The sequence below is a fragment of the Nyctereutes procyonoides genome, unplaced genomic scaffold (genome assembly GCF_905146905.1).
Source record: "Nyctereutes procyonoides isolate TBG_1078 unplaced genomic scaffold, NYPRO_anot_genome, whole genome shotgun sequence".
In the NCBI taxonomy this organism is placed as follows: domain Eukaryota; kingdom Metazoa; phylum Chordata; class Mammalia; order Carnivora; family Canidae; genus Nyctereutes; species Nyctereutes procyonoides.
Window position 1 is genome coordinate 3761166 of NW_026575042.1, and position 27305 is coordinate 3788470.

Below are 27305 nucleotides of genomic sequence, written 5' to 3' on the forward strand. Positions count from 1 at the left end.
CGCTTTAGAGGCAGCGGCCACGCCGAGCGGACGTCAGGAGCACGCAGAGGCCAGGGCGCTGCAGCGGCCCCAACCCACCGAGGCCCCAGCCCGTGCCACGTGAGCGGGGAGGCCCGTAGGATGACGTTAGCCCAGCCCTGCCACTCCACCCACAGGGGGGGCCCTGAACGAGGGTCACCCGGCTAAGCCCAGCGAACCTCCAGAACCACGAGCGACAACCATAACCCGAATGCGAGCTACTCCTGCGACGGAGGCACGAAGTCCACTCGGGCTTGCCATCCTGTTCACTGCAATCTGCAACTGGGAGACTTCCGGGGCCCTCTTTAGGAGCGCTGATTGGCTGATATGCACGTCAATCAGGGTTTTCTACCCAATAGGCTTTTCAGTGCCCAGGCACCTATCCCGCCCCAACCCCCCACTCTCTCCGAAGTAGTCTGGGCAAAATGCAGAGACTACCCGGAAAGACCACAGAGGAGCAAGGCACCTCCGGGAGAGGTTTAGGGGGCTTCCTCCGGCGCGGGCCAATGAACTCTTTCTTCCGGCAGCCGATTCCGTTATCGAGACCGCCCAAGAGGAAGGGCGTTTTGATTGGCTGTTCGGTACAGAGGCACAGAGACTCACGGGAGCCTCGACCAAGCCCTTGCCATTGTTGTCCAGTTGGCCTGTCAATCAGTCAGTCCGCCTCTGTGGGTGGGCGGAACTGGACGGCCCGCGGGCCCCGCCTCTTCCGGGCTGGCAAGCGGAGCTGGCGTGCGGGGGCGGGGCGCGCTGCTCGGCGGGCGGGGACACTCTCTCCGGGGTGCAGCGCCAGGCGTGCTCCCAAAGCGGAGCCGGGCGGAGCCGGGCGGAGCCGGGCGGGGCGGGGCGGGGCGAGGGCCGACCGCGCGGGTGGGGGCGGGGCCGGGGCGGGGCCGGAGGAGGCGGAAGCGGGAGAGAGCTCGGGCCGCAGCCATATAGGAGCCAGCGTCCCGGCCAGCGGAGCGGCGGCGGCGGGGTTGGCCGGGGCGGCGGGGCGGGCGGGCCGAGGGCCGAGGGCCGAGGGCCGGGGCCGAGACCGAGACCAGGGGTCGGGTGACGGGCGGGCCGAGCTCCCGCCCCATCGCAGAGCCGGGGAGGATGCGGCCGGGGGCTCCGGGGCGGGGCGGGCGGCAGCGGCTGCAGCGCTAGCGGCGCGGGGGGTGGGCGGCGGCGGCGGCATGAGGCGCGGGGCCGGCGCCCGCGGGAGGGAGGCGCTGCCGGCGGCCCGGCCGCTCCCGCTGCAGCTGCTCGCCGGGCTCGCCGTGCCCTGCGTGCGGGGCCGCGGTCGCTCTGGTCCCGGCCGCCGCCCGGGCCGCCCGTGGTGACCATCCGCCGCGCCGCCCGACGCTTCACCCGCGCCCTCCCCCAGGGCGCGCCCGCGGAGCTTCGGCCCCATCGCCTGCTCGCGGAGGCCGCGCCGGGCGGCGGCGAGGCCGGAAGATGGCCTGGGTCCTCAAGATGGACGAGGTGATCGAGTCCGGGCTGGTGCACGACTTCGACGCCAGCCTCTCGGGCATCGGGCAGGAGCTGGGCGCCGGCGCCTACAGCATGAGGTACTCGGTCTCCGTGGGAAGGGCCTGCGCGACTTCCCGGCCGCGGGGTCCGGGCCGCGTGGCCCCTGCCCAGCCGGGCGGCGGGCGCGCGAGGGCGGCCCCGGGAACTGCGCCTCAGGGCTGCTTTCTGCGGCGGAGCAGGCCGGCTGCTGGGGGAAGGGGCTTCCTGTCCTTGCAGGCGGTCGGCTGGCTGCTCGGAGCGGGAGCACGGGCACGAAGCCGTGGAACTGGTGCTGGGCAAGCACTCTGCACGGTTTCGGTTATCGGTTCCTATTCTCTTCTGCATTGTAGTCTTTCCTGGTGGCGAATTTCAATCACTTGCTGTTACAATAGCAATTCTTCCGTGAGTGAGAGTAGACGCAGGGGAATAAAGGCGCCCTGGTGATCGGTGTTTTTTGATTGTTTCAAAGTAAAGGTCCTCATTTTGGGGACCATCCTCCTGGGCCATTCTGTTTTCCGTTTTGAAAAGGGCTTTAAGATGCAGCGACTGCACGACAAACACTGGTTTGTTTAGTCCCTGCTGCCCGTACCAGCAGCCATTCATTTTGTTTGATTTTGAAGGTTGAGACAGATCGGAGCTTAGTCTCTGGCCCTTTATCCCAGAGAATGCTGTGTTGTGTGTTGTGCGTTCGACTTCTGTCAGTTCGGTGGTTCTTTGTTTTTGTTTTTAGCAGCGTTATCGAAATATAGCTGATGCACTGTAAGTCCATCTTTATTAAAGTGTACAGTTCCATGGTTTGGCAGCTTTCTGCTGAGATTTTCTGACTGTTCTTTAAATGGTGCCTGACGTCTTTGAAGTGCTGTCCGGTCTCCCAGTAGCTTACATACATTTCACTGCAGCCCTGAGGGAGGCTGGAGCATACCTGTCCTGAAGAGAACTTCAGGGTCGGGGCAGGCCTGGGTAGTGGGGGCTGCACCCTGCAGACTCGGCTTTTATAGCTTGCAGGGAAAGCCTCGGGCAATCAAGAACTCTCAGAAAGGTCGAGGTGTTTCTTAGAGTGTGGAAGTGTGTGGAGGTCACCAGACTCTGGCCCTGGTAAGGTATGCGCTCCTCTCCCTGAACTTGGCACTTGATCTCCGCAGTTGTGCAGCTTGAGGGCTTCGGACGAGCTGTCTTATTTTCTAGAACAACCGTCTCAGTTGAAGAAATTGATCTGTTGAACGTCATAGGGTCGCCCCACATAGCACTAGAAACCGTGATTTCCCTAGGTACAACAGGCCTGAAGTGCCGTGCTGCTCCTTGAGACCAGGTAAGGCGCTTGAAGGGAATGGAGTATTTTCAACTCAAAGGTTGCTTCGCACTTCTCAGTTATGGTAAAGTGAAAAGTTTGCTGCCAAGAACTTCGCTTACTACGGTTATTTTGAGCTTTTACTTTTTTCCTAGAGTTTTATTTAAGTGACTCAGCCAGCTAATGGACTTTTGTCTTTGGTTTATTCTGTGAAAAGGAAAGAAAATCATGATTTTCACCTTTCTCTGACCTTGTTCTTAAAATAATGTCTGACATCTTAATGATTATGGGTCTTTTACAACACTTGCCATGGGGAAACTTTCCATTGAATGTTTCGGGTTATTGCTTACATGGTGTGTCATTTAATCTAAAATTTCAGGTATTTTTGAAGGCAATTAGCAGTTTATAAGGAGTTTTTGTTTGTTTTTTAAATATTGAATTGGATCCTCAAAACTGAGGAGCTGATGAGAGTACTTGCCTCTTGCAAATTCAGGGCCCTTATGTGAAATTCAAACTTGGGCAGTACCAAATTGGACTTGACATGGACTAAGTCTGAAGAATGCTTTAGGCTGTTGCCGGCCTCCTTGGATTGAACTGCCCCGGCCTGGGCCTGGAGCCCTGAGAAGGCTGGATCCTAGGAGTGCCTAATATCTATTTTCTGCATGGGCAGGCAGTAGTGTCTTTTCATCTGGTATCAAATGGGAAGTAAGGCTATTGATGCTTATCTTTCTCTTTGATTTGTTCTCTCTTAAGTTCAAGAAGTAAACTGAGGTGCTAAATTTGAAATTATTGGAAAAGTGACTTCTTAAAAGGTGCCTACAAAGTAAACTTTTTTTTTTTTTTTTTTAGTCCAAAGTGAAATATGCTTACTGTATTTGCTCCCTGGATGGCTTAAACCATCTATTTTTAAGGACTTTTAAAGAAATCATTTCCTCAGATTTGGGGGAAGATGGCTTGTAAGAAAGATGGTTTCTTTCAGTAGTCTGACTTAATTTTAAAAACTGCATTTAGGGCACCTGGCTGCCTCTGTCGCTAGAGCATGCAGCTCTTGATCTCAGGGTCGTGAGTTCAAGCCCCGTGTTAGGCACAGAGCCTACCTTAGAAAAAAGTCTATTTGCATTAAACAATGCTGGCTGATGGTATTGGGGTATGTGGTGGCAAATTTCTGATATTATCTTTGCTTCTTCCCGTCCTCTTTGTGCTCTTGGCTCTTTCATTTTCTCTCTTTCTCTTTCTCCCTTTTCGTCCCTCCCCTCTTCTGTGTGTATTGCTGTATCACGTTTGTATGTCAGATATGAGCTGCTGCAGATCCTGTTTGAAATGAGGCAGGTGGGGCAGCGCAGGTGGCGCAGCGGTTTAGCGCCGCCTTCGGCCCGGGGTGTGATCCTGGAGACTCGGATCAAGTCACGTCCCACGTCGGGCTTCCTGCATGGAGCCTGCTTCTCCCTCTGCCTGTGTCTGTCTGTCTGTCTCTCTCTCACACACGAATAAACAAATAAAATCTTAAAAAAAAAAAAAAAAGAAATGAGGTAGGTCATAAACAATCCTTTCAAGATTCTAGAAATGGATGAAGAGACCTTAGGAACTTCTAAACTGATCTTTTAAGTGAGTAAACTGAAGCCCATAGATGTTACAGTGAGAGTCCCGGTGACCTGTTAGTGGCACTACCATTCCAAATGAAGGCTAAGCTTCCCCTCACTGAAGGAAGGGTGAAACCCATTGTAACTTGAAATCTGGGTCATTGATGTTTTTTGAAGTGACAACCAAATGACCTTTGGTTTACCAAAGTAGCTCATTAAAGCTCTGAAGAGGGTCTTTTGGGCCCTTGTTAATTTTTTTCCCATCTTACTATTCACATGAAATGTCTAATCTGTAGCAATTTAATTTTAAGGACTTAGGAAATAATGTGACCACTTTAGATTACACATAAAATTTTTAATTGTTACCTTACAGAGGGCATTGGTCTTGTTGTCAAGTAGACTGGGGAGACCTTGGGTCGTGAGGCTCTTGACCCAGCTTGTCCAAAAGATGTCACTGGAGGCTCTTGATCTCATCAGGAGAAAGACTTCAAGGACAGACACAACACAGCAGTACAAGTAGGAAAGTTTGTTAAAGCAGAAGTATGCTCTCAAGATTGGGAATGCTGGCGGGCTCCAGGGAGAGTGGCACCCACTAGATCTGGGTTTCTATCCACACCCAGCATGGAGCCCAACACCGGGCTTGAACTCACAAGCCTAAGCTTAAGACCTGAGCTGAGATCAAGAGTTGGATGCTTAACCAGCTGAGCCACCCAAGTGCCCCTGGGTTTCTGTCTTAACAGCTGTTAACAAGAGGTTGGAATATTCACTATTTGAGGCAGGGGTTTCTTGGAAGCCAAGCCTTCTCTCCCATATTTGGTCAGGGGTTTCCTGTCCTGGCACTGGTAGGGAGGAGATTTAGAATGCTAATGTAGTATAATGAAGGAATAATGTGAACCTTGGCCTACTTTGTCAGCCATCTTGGGCCTGTCTGGTTTGATCCGGTTTCTTGTGGTTTTTGTTTTGGTGTGCTGCCAGGACAAACCTCTGACTTCCTCTTGGTTGGCTGAGACTTCCTCTGTGCTGGCCTCCAGGCATCCTATTAGAACCTAACTAACTGTCACAGTTCTTTTCTGGGAAATGATAGGCTCACTTTGTTCATTTTTGAGGAAATTTCTGCCCTATACCCAGATCTGAATAATCATAGTTTGTTAGTTTTTCTTTCAAGTTAAAATGATATTCTGTGAGAGAAACTGCTCAGTCGGCCTGCAGATCAGTTCATTTTTGAGGAAATTTCTGCCCTATACCCAGATCTGAATAATCATAGTTTGTTAGTTTTTCTTTCAAGTTAAAATGATATTCTGTGAGAGAAACTGCTCAGTCGGCCTGCAGATCAGTTCATTTTTGAGGAAATTTCTGCCCTATACCCAGATCTGAATAATCATAGTTTGTTAGTTTTTCTTTCAAGTTAAAATGATATTCTGTGAGAGAAACTGCTCAGTCGGCCTGCAGATCAAATAAATGGTGGCATAAAAGCTTTCCTTGAGACAACCATTGCACTTTGGTGTGCCTCAGAAATACATTACACATACCCAAGAGCCAACATATACTAAAATTAATAATTTTTATGCAGTGACTACCAGTGCCTTGATTTTGCTACCATTTGGTGCCACTCTCTTGGTTCATGCTAAGGCACCAGCAGTTTTAATCACCTTTGGTTGCATGCAAATGTCATCAAAATGAAAAGCAAATAATCTGTTAGTATTCTGAAAATAGGTTTGACCTCTCAAGCCTCCTGAAAGAGTCTGTTTCTTCAGGATTCCACAGATCATACTTTTGAGAATCTCTGGTTTAATGTATGCCTACAGTTTAAATACTTAAAATGTTTCCCTCTAAATTAAAGCAAACCCATTATTAGAGCTCAGAGAAGTTAAGTAGCCTGCCAGAGTGTCACTCAACAAATGGTGGAGCTAGTAGGATTTGAAACTCCAGAGCTGGGGTATGGCTTCTACTTCTTTCCACTGTGCTCTTTGGCTGCCTACCGATTAATAATTGAGAGGTCTTCTCAAGATAATAGAGCAAGATCTTTCTGGATAGGAGGAAAATCAGCCAAGAAGGCTGTATATATATTTTTTCTTTGTCTTGTTGTATCATGTTTTTTTTTTTTTTTCCTCCAGGACTTTGCTGAACTTCATAGTTCTAATAATTTGTAGGATCTTAGACTTTCTAGTTATACAACTTCTTGGTAGATTTGTTTCTTCCTGATGACCTTTACATTTCATTTTCTTGCCTTAGTATGTCAGCTAGGGCTTCACAGCAGTGTTATTTAGAACCACTAAACACTTGAGTTTTTAGTCTTACTGACTTTAGAGAATGTTCCCAGAGTTTCGTTAATAGGTTACCTTTGTTCCTAAATGAGACTGGTCCTCAATTTTCTTTTCTTGCAAACCTATTACTCACTTTTTTTTAAACATCAAGGCTGTATCAGTTTCAAGTGAGTTGAATACTTTCTCTTTCTGTGGGCTGAAAGCTTTATTTATGTATTTATGTACATATGTATGCAGGCTCTGTGCCCAACATGGGGCTTGAACTCCTAACTCTGCATTCAAGAGTTGTGTGCTCTACAGTCAGGTTCCCCTAAGTGTTTTTTAATGAGATGAGACTTACCTATTTGTCCAAATTTTGTAAAGCTCACTTGGAATCTAGCCTGGATTTGGCGACTTTTTTTTTCTTTTGCACAAGTAGATATTTGCCCCTGTAATTGATTTTAATGGACATAGGAATATTCTGAATTTATGAATGTTAGTTGGTTGTGGTAATTTTAATTTTCATAGAAAATTGTCTGCTCTAAGTTTTTAGATATTTTTTAAAAAAGATCTCTACAGTATTTGTGATTATTCCCTTCTTTTGTATGACTTGTGTCTTTTCTTTCTTTTGTGACCTCTTTGAGAGGTCATTTTCAATGCTTTACAAGAAGCCAAATGTTGGCTTTTTCTTTTCTGTTGCATTTTCTATTTTACTTTTGTGGTTATTTTCTTCGTTTTCTTTGCTTGCTTTTGTTATTTTCCAACTTCGTTGGTTGATGTTTTTTCCTCCTTGGTTTTTGGTGTTTTCTAATAGATGCATTTAAGGCTATATATTTGTCTAAGTCTTGTAGGATTTGAAGGCAACACCTTTTTCTTTGTTCAGTTCTGTTTTCTTTTTTCTTTTCTTTGTTGTAGTTCCTCCTATGTCCTGGATGTTAGCCTTTGGTTATATACAGAAGTCATAAACACCTCACCTCCATGACTTGCCTTTCCGTTCTCTCAGGTGGCTTTTGAATGTTCTTGATTTTGATGTGGTCAAATAGAATAATCTTTTCACTTATACCCTTTCCTTCCTGTGAGGATATAAGATATTCTTACAATCTTTTCTGAAGATTAGTTACTTTAATCTCATATCTAAGTTAACAATCTATCTGGAATAATTTTTTTCTTTTGTTTTTGGTATGGTATGAAGTAGGAGGCCAGTTGCACTTTTCCCTGCTTGACAAGACTTTTTACTCGAACCTCTTCACAATGCCATTCTGTTCTAAATCAATTGTCCAGAAATGTGGTGTTGTGTTTCCAGATTCTGTATTCTGTCCTTGTGTTCCTGGGGAATGCTCAACTAGATCATGCTTTGTCATTATATTCTTGGATTTAGTTTGTTAATACTTAATTTGGGATTTTTACCTCTATGTTTGTGGTTTAAACAAACTTTTCATTTTCTTTTGTACTGTTCATAGCTAGTTTTGACTTCAAAATTACAGTAGGCTCATAAAATGAATTAGAAAGTATTTCTTTTTCTTTTCTGTTGAAGACTTTCTGCAAAACTGCCTTTGAAAGTTTGATAGAACTTGCCTGTAAAACCATTATAGGGCAGGAATTTTCTTTGGGGGAAAATTTTTAACCACAATATCAGTCTTTGTAAGATTATTTTAAAATGATTTTTGTGGGGATCCCTGGGTGGCGCAGCGGTTTGGCGCCTGCCTTTGGCCCAGGGCGTGATCCTGGAGACCCGGGATCGAATCCCACATCGGGCTCCCGGTGCATGGAGCCTGCTTCTCCCTCTGCCTGTGTCTCTGCCTCTCTCTCTCTCTCTCTCTCTCTCTCTCTCTCTCTCTCTGTGACTATCATAAATAAATAAAAATTTTAAAAAATAAAAAAAATAAAATGATTTTTGTGTCTTGAAGTTTTTTTTTTTTTAAGTTTTAACTTTTTAAAAGTTATCTCTACACCTAGCTCAGGGCTCGAATATACAACCCCAAGATCAAGAGTCACATGCTCCACCAACTGAGCTAGCCAGGGTGCCCGTGTGTCTTGAAAGTTTTGATAAGTTATCTTTCCAGGAAATTGTTCATTTATCCATATTTTCAAACGTATTGGCATGAAGTTGCTAGTGATATTCTCATCTTTTTAGTTTTTTTTTTTTTTAAGGTTTTACTTATTTGAGAGAGTGCAGAGAAAGAATGGGAATGTGGGGGTAGGGGCAGAGGGAGAGGGAGAATCAGTCTCCCCACTGAGCAGAGAGCCTTATTTGGGGCTCTATCCCAGGACCCAGGGATCATGATCTGAGCGGAAGGCAGATGCTTAACCAACTGAGCCACCCAGGTGCCCTGCACCTCCTCAGTTCTTCGCCATCTCCCCTTTCTTACCAATTCCTAACCTGCTTTCAAAACCGTGCCCTCTGGAATCCTCAGTCTGCCGTTACATAGATTGAATTGTGTCCCCCAAAAAGAATATATTGGAAGTCCTAACCTTCAGCACCTCAGAATGTGACCTTATTTGGAAATAAGGTCTTTATAGAGATTGAGTTAAAATGATATGAGAATAGGCACTGATGTCTTTATAAAAAGAGGACATTCAGGCACAGGGGGAAGACTTAAGTCAAGACACATGGAGGGGAGCGGGGAGGTGGGAAGCTGGCCATGTGATTGGAGGGCTGTGTCTGCAAGCGGTGGAAGGCAGCTCACTTCACCAAAAGCTGGGAGACAGACCCGGGGCAGAGGGTGCACACAGCCCTTGCAGGGAACCAGCTCTGCCAGCACTGGTATTTCAGACTTCTGGCCTTCAGAGCTGAGAGGCAGTGCATTTTCTGTTGTTTGAAGCCACCCCGGTTGTGACAGGCTGAAGAAACTGACACAGGCAGCTTTGTCTCATAATGATGTCTTCACCTTGTTCTTTTGGAAAGCTGGCAGTCCTCTCAGTATATACCTTTCCCCTGAAGCCCTGGCAAGCAGTGGTAGTTTATTTCCACAGGCCTGCCACTGCCCAGAACGGTAGGGAAGGATCCTTCTTACTTCTCACTGACACTTTCAAGCTATGCTCCCTTTCTCCTTCCTTGTAAGACCCCTCCCCCACAACTTTGAATTTCATATTACCAAATAGCCAATCAGTCGCCCGGTTATTGCAGTCATCTTAGTGATTTCTGGATCAGACCTCATTATTTTAAAAATTTTAGGTCCTGGTCCACTGTCACCATCTGACACTACTACTTGATTCTTGGTGATTTCAGAAGATATTTAAACGCGCCTTCGGTAGCCTGACATTTCTGTTCCTTGTATCTTTTTTACAGTGGTGTTATCTTCAGCTATTCAGTCCTATGGTCATATGTTAGACCTTGACATTTCCAATCATGGAGCCACATATATAATCTCAAATTCAGAGTTAACTACCACCTTCTACCCTTTGAGCTCACTTCCACAGTCCCTTCTTTCTCCTGTCATTTGGCCCCTGTTTTGCTTTTATTTCTTTTTTAAAGATTATTTATTTATTTATTTATTTATTTATTTATTTATTTATTTATTTATTTATTATTTTAGAGAGAGAGAATGAGCTGGGGGAGGGGCAGAGGGAAAGAAGCAGACTCCCCCACTGATGGCAGAGCCTGATTCAGGGCTCCATCTCCCCACCCTGAGATCTTGACCTGAGCTAAAATCAAGAGTCAGACACTTAACTGAGCCACCCAGGTGCTCCATCACCCTCTTGAACACCTCTTTTTTTTTTTTTTTTTTAATCTTCAGCCAGTTTTAATTTCCATGGTCAATCGCTGTATTGTTTCCTTGCATATATCCTGGTCTCTCTTGCCCCCTCTTGCTTTATTCACCCTCTCATCTTTTTTATTTTAGCAAAACTGTAACTCTGATTAAACGTGACCCTTCACCTACCTTAACCCACCTAAGCAGCTGAATGTGGTCTAGAAAAACATTGAATGGCTCTTGCCTGAAATTCACAGCCTCAACATTCAAGTATATCCTTCAGTGGCTGTGCCCTGTTGTTCCCATAGTGGCCTCATCCACTGCTCCCCACCCCCAGCACTGGAGGACCCTAGGACTCCTCTTTGGAATTCTGGCCAGTTTCTCCCCAAGTCTGCTTTTCATTCATTGAGTCCCTTTCTTGGTACTTCCTTCCACAGACTGTACTGGCTGAGATGTTTTTCTTGATGAATTTAGGGGTGGATATCTTATATTTATCCTGTTTTGGTTATTTGGCTTCTTGAACCAATGGATTGGTATGCTTTATCACTTCTGGAACTTGCTCAGCCTTTATCTCAATAAAAATATTGCCTCCACAATATCTTTCCCTCTTCTGGGGTTTCAATTCCATGTAAAATCTTCTCACTTTGTCCTTTCTCTTTTGCATTTTCCATCATTTCCCTCTCTGCTGCCTTTTGAGTAACTTCCTTTTTACGTATATTCCAGTCTCCTTATTTACTCTACTCCGCATTTCTGTCTGAGCTATTATTAAAGCTAAGTTCTTAATTTTAACAATTTTATTTTCCAGTTCTAAAAGTTGTTTGTTCCTTCTCAGCTTTGTTGGCCCTTAAAATTTCCTCTTCCTTACAGATCTTTTTGGGCTAGTCTTTTATTTCTTTATAAAGTCAGTAAGCATAAATTTATAGTATGAGTCCTAATCTAGTATCTGAATTTTTTGAGGGTATCAGTCTGTATCCAATTAGGAAAATAGAAACCGTTTAGATCTTTCAAGCAGAGAAAGATGTGATGAAGTATTTGAATGCAAAAGTGCTAGAAGGATTTGAGGGGTGAGGAGGCTTGTTACCTGGTTGCCCCTTGGCTAGCTGCTGGAGGCATGGCTGCTGCTGCCCAGAAATTTCCTGTAGCTGCAATCTGCAGTTTCCTGCTTCTGTCTTTTCCGACTCCCTTTTAATTTCCCACCAGCGCTTCCCTTGTACAATTTAGCTAGCCTCCAGCTGGCAAGAAGTCTTGTTATGTAGTTTCAGACATTGAACCCTCTGCAACAGAGGCAGAAAAGAACTGAATACCAACAGACAGATCTGGAACTGGGAGTATGCCATCTGTTGTTTTTGCTGTTGGTTCTTGCTCCCAGAGTCTTGTTTGTCTTTGTGTGCCTGGTTATTTTTGGGTACTGGCATTTCAAAATTACTTGTAATAATTTGAAGCCTTGAGAAGCTTTTCATTTGCTTGTCAGATCCCTGGGAGCTCTACCTGTCGGGCATATGGTATTACAAAAACAACTGAATACTAGAACTTTCTTCAGGTTCAGCCCAGCAGAAATGATGATCTTAAATTACCTAGACACCTGGTTTTTCATTTTAGCAATAATTGATTATTAGTGCTGCAGTTGGTTTATTGGTTCAGCAGGCATTTGAGACCCTTTGTGATAAATGCTGGGGTAAGTCAGTGAAGTGAAATAAATTTGGGGCATTGGTTATATACTTCTGTGTGATACAAACTTAAGTCCTGTGTGCTGTGGGGAGGTTATGAGCTTTGTGGGTAGATAGAGCAGCACAAGGGAATGGGGAACATGGATGAGAGGACTGCATTTGTCATGCTGTCTCTGTGAAGGTGACATTTAAATGAAGTGAACAAGATGGACATCAGAAGAATAGAGTTAAACCCAGTGCCAGGGCAGATGCCTTGAAAAATGCAGGATGGGAGGCTGATGTGGGGGACAAGGGCAGTGAGGGCAAGTAGTGGGAAGAAGAACAGAGTGAGTGGGGCCTGGAAGGGATCCTAGGAGAAGGTGAGCGGAGGGAGAGTTCAGAGGAATGAACTGATCTGGCTTCTGTTTGAGGAGGGTCACTGACTACTGTGTTGATTGGAATGTATTTTCTCGTGAAGTACAAAAGTAATTGGAATTTCAATAGCAATGATCTTTTTTTTTTTTTTTAAGATCTTATTTTTAAGTAATCTCTACACCTGACTTGGGGCTCAGACTTAACAACCCAGAGATCAAGAGTTGCATGCTCTACTGACAGAGCCAGTCAGGCACCTCTTTTTCTTGTCCTTTAAATGCTTACATATATATGACATAAGAATATATATGTTTTTATCTACTGTGAAACCATTTTGACTGTTGTTTTTCATGAAGAGAGCTGTTCTAAGTCTTAAAGTACCATTTTATTTTATATTATTTTTAAGATTTTATTTATGTGGAGGGGAGGGAGAGAGCACAAGCAGAGGAAGAGGGAGACGTAGACTCCTCACTCAGTGGGGAGCCTGATGAGGGGCTTGATCCGAGCACCGTGAGATCATGACCTGAGCCCAAAGGCAGATGCTTAACTAACTGAGCCACTAGGCACTGCTTAAACTACCATTTTAAAGTCACCTAAGAAAAAGATAAAAAATAAAGTCACCTAAGAAGTTTCTCTATCTGTCACAAGGTTTTATACATATGCCACCTAGGTGACCTCTAGGTTGTAGTGCTGAGAAGAGCTCTAGAGGAGGGTTGGGCACCGTCGCTGACTGTGTGTTTATACTTGTTTGTTTTAGTAGCGTTTGAGTTTCCAAGTATAAAGAGAACTAGTGGGTCATTAATCTGAATAATCAGTCCGGTGCTTTAATAGAGTATATTCAGGGAGGAGGGAATGCAATGCATGCTTTCTCTCTCATCTCATTCATTTCAACATTTTGTTTTAAATTGATTAATTCAAATGGGCTAGCCAAATATCTTAGTTAATGGCTTTTTAGAAATAAAAAAGGAAAATAAGTCAGACAAACCCTTGGTCTTCGTGTTGATATAGTAGTTATTCATTTAGTTTTATTTATTATTATTTTAAAAGATTTTTTTTATTTATTAGAGCAAGAAAGAGCATAAGTGGGGGGGGGAGGGAAAAGGAGGCTCCCTCCCCGCTGGGCAGAGAGCCTGATATGGGGCTCAATCCCACACCCCAGGATCATGACCTGAGCCGAAGGCAGATGCTTAACTAACTGAGCCACCCAAGTGCCACTGGATATATATATATTTATTTTTAAAGATTTTATTTATTTATTCATGAGAGACACAGAATGAGAGAGACAGAGGCAGAGGGAGGAGATTCCCTGCAGGGAGCCTGATGTGGGACTCGATCCCAGGACCCCAGGATCTCGACACCAGCCAAAGGCAGACGCTAAACTGCTGAGCCACCCAGGCACCCCTGGATATATATTTTTTTAAAGATAGATAGATAGATAGATAGATAGATTTATTTATTTATTTATTTATTTATTTATTTATTTATTTATTTATTTATTTATTTATGATCAAGTGAGCAAGCATGGGGAGGGGGGGTGGCAGAGAGAGAAAATGTGGAGCAGACTCCCTGCTGACATAAGGTTCAGTCTCTGCTGAGATGACCTGAGCCAAAATCAAGAGTCAGTTGCTTAATCACCTCAGCCACCTAGGCACCCCTCATTTGGATACTTTGTTATTATTTTACTTTTTATTGAGGAATGATCATAGAAACATTATCAAGACACAGATGTAAGGCCAGTGATTTATCTCAAAAACAAATACCGAGGGCAGCCCCGGTGGCTCAGCGGTTTAGCGCCACCTTCAGCCCAGGGCCTGATCCTGGGGACCTGGGATCGAGTCCCACGTCAGGCTCCCTGCATGGAACCTGCTTCTCCCTCTGCCTGTGTCTCTGCCTCTCTCTCTGTCTTTCATGAATAAATAAATAAAATTTTAAAAATAAAAAAACAAATACCAATAAACTCATACATAGGAAAGTAAAAAGGTATAGCTGCTTTTGGAAAGCCATTTGGCAATTCCTCAAAAAGTTAAATAGAGTAACCATATAAACTAGCAGTTCTACTCCTAGGTTTATATTCAAGGAAATTAAACACATGTCTACACAAAAAATCAAGTGTTTATAGCAGCATTATTTATGATAGCTAAAAAATGGAGATAACCCAGATGTCCCACAGTGGATGATCAGAATGCAATGTGTCCATACATAAGGGAATATCATTCACCTCCAAAAAGGAATAATGAAGTGCTGATACATGTTACAACAGGAGTGGACCTTGAAAACTTATTAGGTAAAAGAAGCCAGTCTCAAAAGGCCAGGTGATTCTATTTGCATTACATGTTCAGAATAGGCAAATGCATAGAGACAAAGTAGATCACTGCCAGGACTAGGGGTAGGGTCAGGGGATACGGCTGAGGAGTGATTGCTAATGGGTATGAGAGTTCTGTTTGAGGTGATGAGAATCTTCTTGGATTAGATAGTTGTGGTAACTGCACAACTTTGTTCATATACCCAAACCCATACACTTTAAAAGGGTGAATTTTTCTGGAATGTAAATTATATTCTCAGTTGTTTTTGTTACAAAACAAAATAAACACATCCATGTATGTTTGGGTTAACAGAGAATATAGACAATGCCTCAGAAGATCTCCCCCCACCATCCGCCCTCCCAGTCAGTGCCCTAAGTTATTCTCGGGGTTAAAAAAAAAATAGCAGCTGTTTCTACTGCTACTCTGTTTGCTGCTCAGAAGAAGCCATTGTTTTAGACTAAGCAAGAAGCTTTATGCTCTCTGCATTTGCCAGGCTTTGCAGGGCACTTTTTGTAGAGTACCATTTTAATCAAATGCTTCTTTTTGACTTTATGGTACCAGTGTGACCACCTTTCAAAACAGGTAGCTATGCACTCTTGACTTGCTCTTTTTTTAAGGTATATATATATATATATATATATATATATATATTAGATCTTTTGCTTAATCAGTAGCATGGACTTTATTAAGTATTAAATACTTCTTTATCTGCCTCATCGTAGCTGCTCCGCCCTTTTTTCCCATAGTCACACTAGAGGTATGGGTTATTAATACTATCTTTAGGGGAGCTAGAAAACATTAATAGTTCTTTTATTCTCCATGATGTTTTTGAGCTTAGATTTTATTTTATTTATTTATTTATTTATTTATTTATTATTATTTATTTAATGCTTATAATCTTTACATCCAACATGGGGCTCGAACTCACAACCTCGAGTTCAAGAGTTGCACACTCCACTGACTTGAGACAGGCACCCCAAGCTTAAGTTTTAAAAGAAACTACCCTTATGTGTTTTTATATGCTTTTAAATATTTTAAACTCAAAGTAAGGTCAGTCTTGATTCTTTTGCCTTTCAGCGATGTCTTGGCATTGCCCATTTTTAAGCAGGAAGATTCCAGCCTTCCATTGGATGGTGAGACTAAACACCCACCCTTTCAGTATGTGATGTGTGCTGCAACCTCGCCAGCAGTAAAATTGCATGATGAGACACTCACTTACTTGAACCAAGGTGAGTATGGCTGTATCTTTTTTTTTTTTAAGATTTTATTTATTTATTCATGAGAGATAAAGAGAAGCAGAGACATAGGCAGAGGGAGGAACTGACTTCCCCCACTCCCCCGCCCAGGGAACCAAATGTGGGACTGGATCCCGGGGCTCCGAGATCACACCCTGAGCTGAAGGCAGATGTTCAACCACTGAGCCACCCAGGTGTCCCAGCTGTGTCATGTTTTGATGTAAGAATTGAGACGTAGCTGAAGCATTTTGGCAGCTTAGTTTACGGGTAATAATTTGAAATTAGGTTATTTTTCTTAAATTTGGCCACTTTAGTTAACAAAACTTAATAAGCATTTACTCTCGATCAACAAAGTAATAGTTTGTGGAAACTGATTTGCATGAAGAGGGTCCATGGAACAAGATTTTTTTCCCTAAAGATTTTATTTATTTGAGAGAGAGAGAGTGTGTGTGCACGCATACACAAGATGAGGAAGGGGAGGAGCAGGCTCCCCGCCAAGCAGGGAGCCTGATCAAGCAGGGGCTTGAGCTGAAGGCAGCCACTTGATAGAATGAGACACCCAGCTGCTTCGGTGAAACAAGATTTCTTACAGGGTTTCTCAGCAAAATCCAAAGGAGAAGCAAGTAAGAAAGGATGTCAGTTATTTTTAGGAAGATTGGTTTTAATATGGAACTTGAGAATGAATCAAAAATCCAGTTAGCAAGGAACCTGGGTCTCAGGCTGAAGCAGGTTTGTGCTGAAAATAGACAAGCTGCATCAAGACGGTTGTGGCTAAAATAAACCGTGTTAGGTTTTGTCTACACTTTATGTCTACATATGTCTAGATTTTTTCTGTACTTTATGAGAATAGGATGTTTTGGCGATATGAAAATGAGAGCTGGCAGTGGGGAAAATAGAGATGGAGAATTTACTGTTGGAAATGAGAAGAGCTTTTTTTTGAGGTGCTCTTAGCAGTTTGGGCATAGGCCAATGTGAATGACCAAATTAGAAATACTTTGTTGTAGCTATAAATTTGTTGTACACACATAGTGAAGCATATTGCACCCTTATATTTTAAAATAATCTGAATTTTTAATCTTATAGTACATTCTCTAAATGTAGAAAGATTGGGAGACATGCCAAGAGGTAAAGCTGGAAATTGACTATGGTTGCATCCCCACACGATAACTAATTTATGTTTTAGGTGTATTTTCCTATGTGTATATCTACTTTATTTTAACAAAATTGGAATTAACATCTGTTCACTTAAGAGCGTATTGTGATTATTCTTCTGTTAAATAGATCTTTAATTCCTTGAACTTTTGGAAAGAGCTATGGATTTTAGACTTGTGATTAGTTTTCTGAAATGTGGAAGGATAACTTATTATAGCTTTTCATTTAATATATAAATTTCAAATCTGGGCAGCCCGGGTGACTCAGCAGTTTAGTGCCTGCCTTCGGCCCAGGGCGTGATCCTGGAGTCCTGGGATTGAGTTCCGCGTTGGGCTCCCTGCATGGAGCCTGCTTCTCCCTCTGCCTCTCTCTCTCTCTCTCTCTCTCTCTTTCTCTCTCTGTGTGTCTCTCATGAATAAATAAATAAAATCTTAAAAAAAATTCAAATCTGTGAGGTTTTACTTCAGGTTATTCTACCATAGCACCTATACAATACCCTAACCTTGTCAACATTGTTTGGGTAGGCGTTCTGTGTCCTATTTGAAAGAACCTGAAGTTTGTAGGCCAAGACTTGTTTTAGATTTTAAAATATCTGAAGAAACAGTGTAGGGGCATGGATATTCACTGTAGCATAATTTCTAATGACAAGGAAATAACTTGCATTTCTCTTATTTGGGGCAGTTCTGTTACATGCATACTATGGGATAAATGAATACACACACACACACACACACCCTGTTTAAAGGAACGTGTTGGAGATATCTGTCCTTTGGCCTGGGGAAATACCCATAATTTATCACTGTTATTAAACTGGAAAAAGATATCTAATGTTGGTAAAAGTTGCAGTCTACTATCTGTAGTAATGATGTATCAGACTGACATTTGCTTAGTGCTTATGTATGAAGCATTATACTAAGTACTATACATGTGATACATAGTTTCCACAGTAACTCTAGGAGAAGTTCAGGGGTACCTGGTGGGCTCAGTTGGTAGAACATGTGACTCTTTTTTTTTTTTCTTTTTCCGAGAGAGAGCGAGAGCGCATGCATGCAAGGTTGGGGGAGAAGGAGAGGAGGAGAGAATCCTAAGCAGGCTCCACATCTAGCACAAAGCCCTACAGGGGACTGATCTCATGACCCTGAGATCATGACCTGAGCCAAAATCAAGAGTTGAATGCTTAACAAATGACTACACAGGTGCCCCTGAGATAAAACATGTGACTCTTGGGATCCCTGGGTGGCGCAGCGGCTTGGCGCCTGCCTTTGGCCCAGGGCGCGATCCTGGAGACCCGGGATCGAAACCCACGTCGGGCTCCCGGTGCATGGAGCCTGCTTCTCTCTCTCTGTGTGACTATCATAAATAAATAAAAATTAAAAAAAAACAAAACAACATGTGACTCTTGATCTTGGGGTCATGAGTTCAGGCTTATTTAAAAAAAAAATCCATCCATCTTACAGATTTATAAAATAGCTGACAGCAGTTGATTAACTTGCTCAGTTCATACTGAGCTTGGTCAAGCTTAGATTTGACAAAAAATTATTGATGCATATAGTAGTGTGCGCAAGTCTTAAGTGTGTAGCGCGGTGAATTTTTACGTATATTATTCCCTCGAAACTACTATGTCCAGTATTTCTAGCACGCCAGCAAGCTCCCTTGTATTCCCCTCCCAGATGATACTCGAAATTGACTGTAATTAGTATAAGTGCAGGTGATTTTGTTGCACTTGACTCTGGTCATTGCAGTATTAATGATGAATCTTTTCATGGTTGTAGAATTGTGTTAGTTTATCTTTTAATTTCTTTGTCTTTTAAGAAAAAAGTGGAAAAGTGAACTGCAAATGGAGAAATATTTTTTAAAAACGTATGAATATTGGGGTGCCTGGGTGGCTCAGTTGGTTAAGCATCCATCCAACTCATGATTCTGGCTCATGTCTTGGTCTCAGGTTATGAGATCAGGCCCCAAGTTGGGCTCCCCACTCGGCGAGGAGTCTGCTTCTCTCTCTCCCCCATTCTACCCCTTCCCTTGCTCGAGCGTGTGTATATCCTCGCTTGTGCTGCGTACGTTCTCTCTCTAAAATAAATTGTTAGAAAAGCCTATTTGAATAACCTTTAAAAACACATTGGAGTAATTAAAAGTATTATTTTATATACCTTTTATTTTTATTTATTTATTTATTTATTTTTAAAAGATTTTATTTCTTTATTCATGAGAGACAGAGAGACACAGGCAGAGGGAGAAACAGGCTCCACACAGGGAGCCCGATGTGGGACTCGATCCCAGGACTCCAGGATCACTCCCTGAGCCAAAGGCAGATGCCTAACCTCTGAGCCTCCTAGGCATCCCTTTTATATACCTTTTAAAAAGGAACTGTAAAACCTTTATTATGTATATATATATATATATATATTTTTTTTTAAGATTTTATTTATTTATTCATGGGAGACACAGATTGAGAGAGAGGCAGAGACACAGGCAGAGGGAGAAGCAGGCTCCATGCAGGGAGCCCGATGCAGGACTCGATCCTGGGACTCCAGGACCATGCCCTGGGCCGAAGGCAGGCGCCAAATAGCTGAGCCACCCAGGGATCCCCAAACCTTTATTATAATACAGGAGTATCAGATATACGTATTACAATGTCTATAGTTCTTTCACAGACCTGGCTCTTAGCATTTTTCAGTTTGACAAAGGTTCTGGACCCATGATTTTTCATGAATCCACTAAAATTCTTTTCAGTAAGGAGTGGTTCCATAGCTCTCTCTAGAGCCAGGCAAGGTTTGGCCTGGGTGAGATGTGGGTTGAGTGTCTTTCATCCCACCTCTTTTAAGCTGCAGAAGCAAACAGATCCAGGCTCATTCAGCATGGTGTCTTCAGGTGATGGGGCTCCCTTTTCAAAGGGAACATTCTCAGGAGTGCATATGCAGTTTTGATTAGAAACTAGAAACTTTTCCTGTAGTACATAATATAAAGAGAATCGGGTTAAGTATGGAAAATAATGAGATTTGATTAATTTTATCCAGGAATTCCAGCAAAACCCCACGAATATTTTTTCAGCTGGAGTGACCTATCATGTCATGTCAAGTTCTTGTGAAGTATACCTCTGTGACACCATTTTAGTATTGATGGTTGGACTAAGTATTGACAAAATTTACTGCCTATGTTTTTAGGAATCCAATTGTCACTCACTTTTAAGGTTTATGAATCCATTTTCTTGCATTTATTCTAGCACATGAATGAACTGTAGTTCATTTTAGTTCTAGATGAACTCTTCATCTCCACCAAAGAAAATGACTTAACATGGCAGTATTGCCTTGTGTATTTAAAAAGGACACATCCTATAAGAAGGGATTAGGGCTTTGGAGGTGTCATTGTCAGCATGAATTCTTACTCTTTTTTAACTCACATGTGAGTTTATCTGCATTCATTTTAGTACATGAAGGAAAGTTGGAAATGATTAATGAAAGCACAGTTACCCCATTTTATGATTATATGATAACTTTGGAGGGATTAATTATCCATGCAGTTAACTTACTTAGATTATTGACCATACCACACTTTTTATAGATAAAGATTTAAACCCAGAGTGTTCTGATTCCACATCTAGTTTTCTTAACTACCAAATCTCTTTACTGGAGTAGTTCCAGTGTTTTCTAAGTTTGTAGTTAATTGTCACCATTTAAAACTTGACAGTTTAAATGGAGGATTATATACATGGTTCATACTTTGAAAGGTATGAATAAATAAAAGTCTTCTTTCCTTGTCTCCCAGTTATCAATTTCTGCTTGCCTCAGGCAGCCACTGAATTAGAACCATTTATAAACACCTAAGACAATTCTAATCATGTGTTATGACAGTCTTTGTGTAACAAAACTATTATACAGTTAATATTTTATTAAATTTATTCTAGTAAACTTGTTCACGTGATGGGTGAATTGTTTGCTTAAGTGTGGTTGTGGTGAATGTGATGGTCTTGTCACTCAAGGATGAAATTTGAAAGAGCAGTTAAACTTAGTGTGTCTGTAGTAAGGCCCGGTAGATGCTGTCATACATGGTTGCTGATTAAATAGCACTGCCTAGGCTATAAATACCCCTGTTGCGCATTGGATGTCCTTAAGCACATTCTTCACATATCTTTTGGTTTCTTTAAGTGTTTCACCTGGGTACAATGAGTAGTGATTTAAATGTATCCTGTGTCTTTTCTACATGTGATGGGGTGTGAGGTGGAAAGGGCCATGGTGAGTAGTGACTATCTGCGGTCTCTGGAATGGGGCGGCTTTTGTGTGGATCCCATTCCGTCACTTGCTAGCCTAGGCAAATTTCTTAATTTAATACTCCCCACATAAGGTAGTTGAGAATTAAGTTGAATTAATGTGTATAATGCACTTACAAGCCAGGCAGCACATAGAAAGTACAACATGAGCCTTGCTGCTGTTACTGTCATTTATAACTAAGTAGCTTGAATGGTTTCTGTGCTGGAAGACCAACTATTTAGACCTTGGTCGCTGTGTTAGTTTCTTGTTGCTGTTGGATAAGCAGTTTTTACAAATGGCTAGAACCCAACTTGGACTCCATACCTGTGTAACAACTCAGGAAGTTTGCAGGTTTGTTGGAAAATATGTTGTTATAATCTTTTATTTTTTATATCATTTTTTGCACACATGCAGTATAGGAAGGGACAGAGGGAGAGGCAGAAGCAGACAGACTCTGCACTGAGCAGGGAGCAACATGGGGGGCCTCAATCCCAGGATCCTGAGATGGTGACCTGAGCCAAAGGCCGATGCTTAACCGACTGAGCCACCCAGACCAGGGAGCCTTTTTTAAAAACAAACAAAACTTACCTTGATTTGAGAAGAATAAAAATCTAATATAGGAGCTTTAATGCTTTATAGGTGCTTTAATACAGGAGCAACAAATCCTAAGATGTGTTTGTGGAAACAGATTGAACTTTATATTGAGCACAGAAGTATCCTTGTTAGGTTGACTAGAAAACATAATACAAAGGAAGATAGGAACATTGAGATTTCGTCCTTTGATTTTTTTTTTTGATCCTGAGAATTTAGAGATTTTGAGGATCATAAGATAATGCTGGTGGGACGAGTTGTCGTCATCGTCCCCTTCCCCTCCCCCACCCCCAGGGGCAGGTTGCTGTACATCTCTTCCACTTCCCATCCCCCTGGCTGCACTTCTTTGAGTTACTGTCTATCCCAGAGAAGTTTCTTGACCCTCTTCTCTTTTTTCTGCACTCACTCTTTACATGATTGTGTCTTTAAGTAGCCATATCTAACAGCTGTACCTGAAAAGTCCTCTGTTAATCTCTCCAATCGACATTTTTTTCCTCTTCACTCCAGATTTGTACATCAATTTGATTATCAATTTGGATGGCTAGTAGATATCTCAGACTTAATGTATTCAGTTGTGCTCTTGATTTTCTCTCCAGGTCTACTCCTGGTGGTCTTCATTATGTTCAGGACCTTCTGTGGCCAAAATTTGGAATAACCTTCAATTCTTCCCCGCCCCCACCCCCCCTCAAATTGCACATCTGATACACCAGCAGATGCTTAGGCTCTTCCTTCAAAATAATCTCCAGTGACAGTCTCCACTCTCTTCTTACAGTCTCCACTCCTCCTGTTGTATTTGAGTGACTGTTTCGGACTGAGGGAGTTATGCTAACCTGATAAGTGAAAATTGATTTCAGTATGATTTTAATTTGCATTTCTCTGATGGAGATTAGATGTCCTTTAATATGTTTAAGAGTTGTTGGCATTTCCTTCTTTTGTGAACCACACATTCGTGTCATTTGTTCATTTTATTTCTTGTAGGGATGTTGGACATTAGTTTGTGATTTTGTAGAAGTTCTTTTTGGATTAGGGAGATTAGCCTTTTGTGTCTAATATGAGTTGCAGATATTCTCCCTCTTGCAATTTTCCTGTTTGTGTTGACTAGCAGGAATCCAGGAGTCAAAGAATATAGTATTTAATTTTAAAAAATACTTATTCATATGCTTTAAAATTTATTTTATTTTCTGAGTTCAGATCCATTGTTAAGTATGCTGCAAATTTAACTTTTTAAAAATATCTTTTGGCATAGTATTATTTAGTGATAATCTCTCTCATTTTGTTGAATGACTTAAGGACTCTTCCTTAGTAACATACTCTATATAATGGTTTTCCTTCACCAGCTTTGGAGTGGTTTGGTTGTATTTTGTGGCCATATGACCTAGTACCGTTTGTATATTTACCATTTGTAAACCCCACTGGAGTATGGATGGATCATAAAGATCCTCAACTTCATTTGGTGCTAGAAGCACTCCTTTAATTACTTTTGATTTTCTCCATATCAAGTTATACTGTCATTTTTATTACTTATGGCAGGTAATCCAGAAATCATTTTTGTGGTTTGGAGTACCTTCTTAACTTTTGGCAGCAGCATATTTTCCTAATTACATAGCTGGTGTGTGAATATCTGTTTGTGTTTTCTTATGGACACTAAATGAACACTGAGAGAATGTGAGTTGGGCTCATTGGTCACAAGGAGGAAGGCTCTAGGATTAAAATTTGGTCTTTGCTCACACAAAATGTGGTACACAGTGTTCATAATATCACTACTCATGGTAGCCAAGAAGGAGAAACAATCCAGATGTCCATCAGCTGATGAATGGATGAACAAGTTGTAGTATGTTTGTGCAGTGAAATAATATTTGCAACAAAAAGGAATGAAGTATAGACATAGCTTGTAGATGCTGCAGGTTCTGTTTCAGACCACCACAGTAAATACTGCAGTAAAGTGAGTGAGTTTTTTGGTGTCCCAGTGCATATAAAAGTTACTGTGACACCATCCTGTAGTCTATTGTAGCATTAATGTCTAAGAAAACATGTATATACTTTAGTTAAAAAATACTTTATTGCTAAAAACTGGGTTATAATGACTGTTCACAGTTCACCATAACAAAATAATGATGAAAAAGTTCGAAATCTTGTGAGAATTACAAAATGTGACATAGAGACACAAAGTGAGCAGATGCTTTTGGAAGAAAGGCCCCATTAGACTCATTTGATGTGGGATTGTCACATATAATCCTTCACTTATAAAACTCACAATATCTGCAAAGTGTGATAAAGCAGAACGCAACAAAAGGAGATCTGCCTGTGGTAATACCTGCTACAACATGGGAGAACCTTAAACATATGTTTTAGTTAAAGAAGCCAGTTAATCACATGTTGTGTGGTTACATTTGTATCAAATGTGTGAAGTTGCTAGACAAAGAAAGTAGATTGATGAATGGTTGACAGGGGCTGGAATGGATGAGGATGGGGAGTGATTGCTAAGGTAGAATTTTCCTTTTGGGGCCATGAAATCATCTAAAATTGGTAGTGGTGATGGTTACACCATTCTGAATATACTAAAAACTAGTTAATCATATACTTTAAAAGGATGAGTTTTATTGTATGTAAGTTTTATCTCAATAACACTGATCAAGATTTGTTCTTGGGTTATGCATGTATGCATAATAAAAATTTAGTGTGGGGGCGCTTGGGTGGCTCAGCGGTTGAGCATCTGGCTCAGCGGTTGATGCCTTTGGCTCAGGGTATGATTCCGGAGTCCCAGGATGGAGTCCCGCATCAGGCTCCCTGCATGGAGCCTGCTTCTCCCTCTTCCTGTGTCTCTGCCTCTCTCTCTGTGTGTCTCTCATGAATAAATAGATAAAATCTTAAAAAAAAAAAAATCTTTCTCTCTAAAAAAAAAAAAAAAAGTGTGGGAGTATAGCAAATGAAAGTAATGCCAGAGAAACTCCTTAGTCTTCTGTGATTGTGCAAGAAGGAAAGGATGGTGGTATTTGCAGGGAAGAGAAAGATCAATCTGAATTTACTTCTCTAGTTGAGAGACAGTTGAATTTTTTCTTTCAAAGATTTTATTATTTGAGAGAGAGCATGCATGTGTGCATACATGCAAGTGGTGGGGAAGAGCAGAGGGGGAGAGTGAGAGAATCCTAAGTAGACCCTGAACTGAGCATGGAGTCCAACACAAGGCTCCATCCCATGACCCTGAGGTGGTCATGACCTGAGCCAAAATCAACAGTTAACCTACTGACTAACCTAATCACTTAACGTACTGAGCCAGCCACCCACGTGCCCTGGGAGACTATTGAATTTTTATGTTAAACAGAGTGATGTTCTTTATATGGATTGTTAATGATACACAATTTCTTTACCATCAAATAATTTCTTTAAAATAGGTCAGTCTTATGAAATTCGGATGCTGGATAATCGGAAAATGGGAGATATGCCTGAGATCACTGGAAAATTGGTAAAGGTAAGGATGATCCATCATAATTCCTAACAGATACTGCAATGCTTAAAAAACAGTTTTGCTGTAAAAGTTTTGGGGTTTTTTTGCACAAGAGTTATTTACGAATTATTTAATTTCACTTTAAGAAGTAATAGCTGTATTGAAACTCATAACTTTTATTTTTTTTAAAGATTTTATTTAATTATTCATGAGAGACACAGAGAACGAAAGAGAGGCAGAGACACAGGCAGAGGGAGAAGTAGTCTTCTCGCAAGGAGCCTGTTGTGGGACTCAATCCCGGGAACGGGATCACACCCTGAGCCAAAGGCAGACGCTCAACTGGTGAGCCACCCAGGCATCTCTGAAACTCCTAACTTTTTGAGCTATATTTTGTTTACTTATCTGTAAAACAGAAATGATAGCAGTTATTGGGTGAAGTAAATGTGAAAACCCTTTGGAAACTAAGGTACTGTAGTTGTGGCTATGGGGGGAAAAAAACCTACCACCACAACAAAGGCTTACGGTTTTCTTTAAAAGATAATGTGGGGGGTAATGTAAGTGTTAATATGAAACTCTTCAAAACCCTTTTATTTTACCTCTTAAAATCTCTCTAAGTAAAATTCAAACTCTGTTCACTCTATTGATGTATTTGAATGAAGGCAGTCATTCCAAGTATAGAAGGTGTGGCCCTCCGCTTTTAGACTATATCGTCAGAACCATTTCTGCCCCCTCCAGTGTCATGCAGGGTGGGTCCTCTAGCCTCTACTTGTCACTCACCACGGTGTATTATAAATTCCATAGTATTACAAGGCAAGACTTCTAGAATAAGCTTAAGTGGAAGAAGGCAGAACTTTAGTTTGTCTAAGTGTTAGCAAGAGAAAAGCAGACATGAGTTCTCTTGATGCTTCCCTCTTCCTACAGAGAGGCATGTAGGGGCCTGGGCACTGCTGGGCCCTCAGTATGGAGAGGCATTCCATTGGAAAGACTCCCCTCTGTGGATCTGCCTTTTTAGAGGGTGAGTACAGGAAAGGCAGCCTTCACAGGGGAGTGGATACTAATATAAGGCTAACAAATTTGGTGTGTCTGGAAAAGCCAGTTGCCCAGCACCCAGAGGCCTGAGAGTCTTCGGGATGTTTTAGTGTTCCTCCCACTCCTGGGGGCAGGAAGCCTCCCAATCCTGTGAGAGGTTGAGGGAAAGACAGGGTCTTGCTCCCCACTGATCAGTGTCTTACCAACTTGGAGTGAGCTCCCAGACTTCTCCTTCTGACTCCTGGGACTCGCATCTTACCCAGTACAGAGGGGGAGAGATTATTTGCCCATTCTCACGTTTGCCATTTGTTCTTTGAGTCTGTTGTGTCTGTGCTCAATTGATGGATTTGGTCATTTCCCTGGAGGGTGAGTCAGATGATTTTATTTTTTTTTTCATTTTCTCCATTGGCATTCTGACCTGTAGTGAATACTGACTGAGCTTACTGTTTTAAAAAGCCATCATCGTTCAGATAAGCAGACCCTACTTGGATTGGCTGTTCTCTGCTGGGCAGATAGCTACAGTCTAGTCAAGGGCCAGACTTAACAGCTCTCATTTTCCAGTGTGTAGGAAGCTTATTGTCAGGCCATTGGGCACCCTGACAACCCTTTAGGCAGATCTGCCAATTGTGTCACCCCACTTAATGTCTAACCAATAGAGGTTCCTGGGTGGCTCAGTGGTTGGGCTTCTGCTTTCCCCTCAGATCACAAACCCAGGGTCCAGGGATCGAGTCCTGCATTGGGCTCCCTGCTCAGCCAGGAGTCTGCTTCTCCCTCTCCCTCTGCCTACTGTACCCCCTGCTTGTGTGTGTGCACACGTGTGCTCGCTCTCTATCAAATAAATAAAATCCTTATATAAAGTAAAAAATAAAATCCAACCAGTATACATATTTTGAAGATGTGGGTGAGCCCTTCTGTTTCTGTGAAAGTTGTATTTGGTGACTGTTAGATGTGGTTTTGTTCTTTTTTTAAT

The 27305-nt window shown here is 42.3% G+C and overlaps 1 protein-coding gene across 3 annotated transcripts in view; it reads left to right on the forward strand.

The window, feature by feature from the left end:
* Positions 1 to 1176: 1176 nt before the first annotated feature.
* Positions 1177 to 27305, forward strand: part of UBP1 (upstream binding protein 1) — a 52955-nt gene continuing 26826 nt past the window's right edge. The window contains exons 1-3 of one of the 3 annotated variants that reach the window (XM_055321397.1): positions 1177 to 1571; positions 15714 to 15865; positions 25254 to 25330. In XM_055321397.1, coding sequence (XP_055177372.1) covers positions 1459 to 1571; positions 15714 to 15865; positions 25254 to 25330 — 342 coding nt within the window. In that variant the 5' untranslated portion in view covers positions 1177 to 1458. Of the gene's footprint in view, positions 1572 to 2416; positions 2822 to 15713; positions 15866 to 25253; positions 25331 to 27305 lie in introns of those variants that run through there. The other 2 variants (XM_055321398.1, XM_055321399.1) reach the window with 2 other exon arrangements.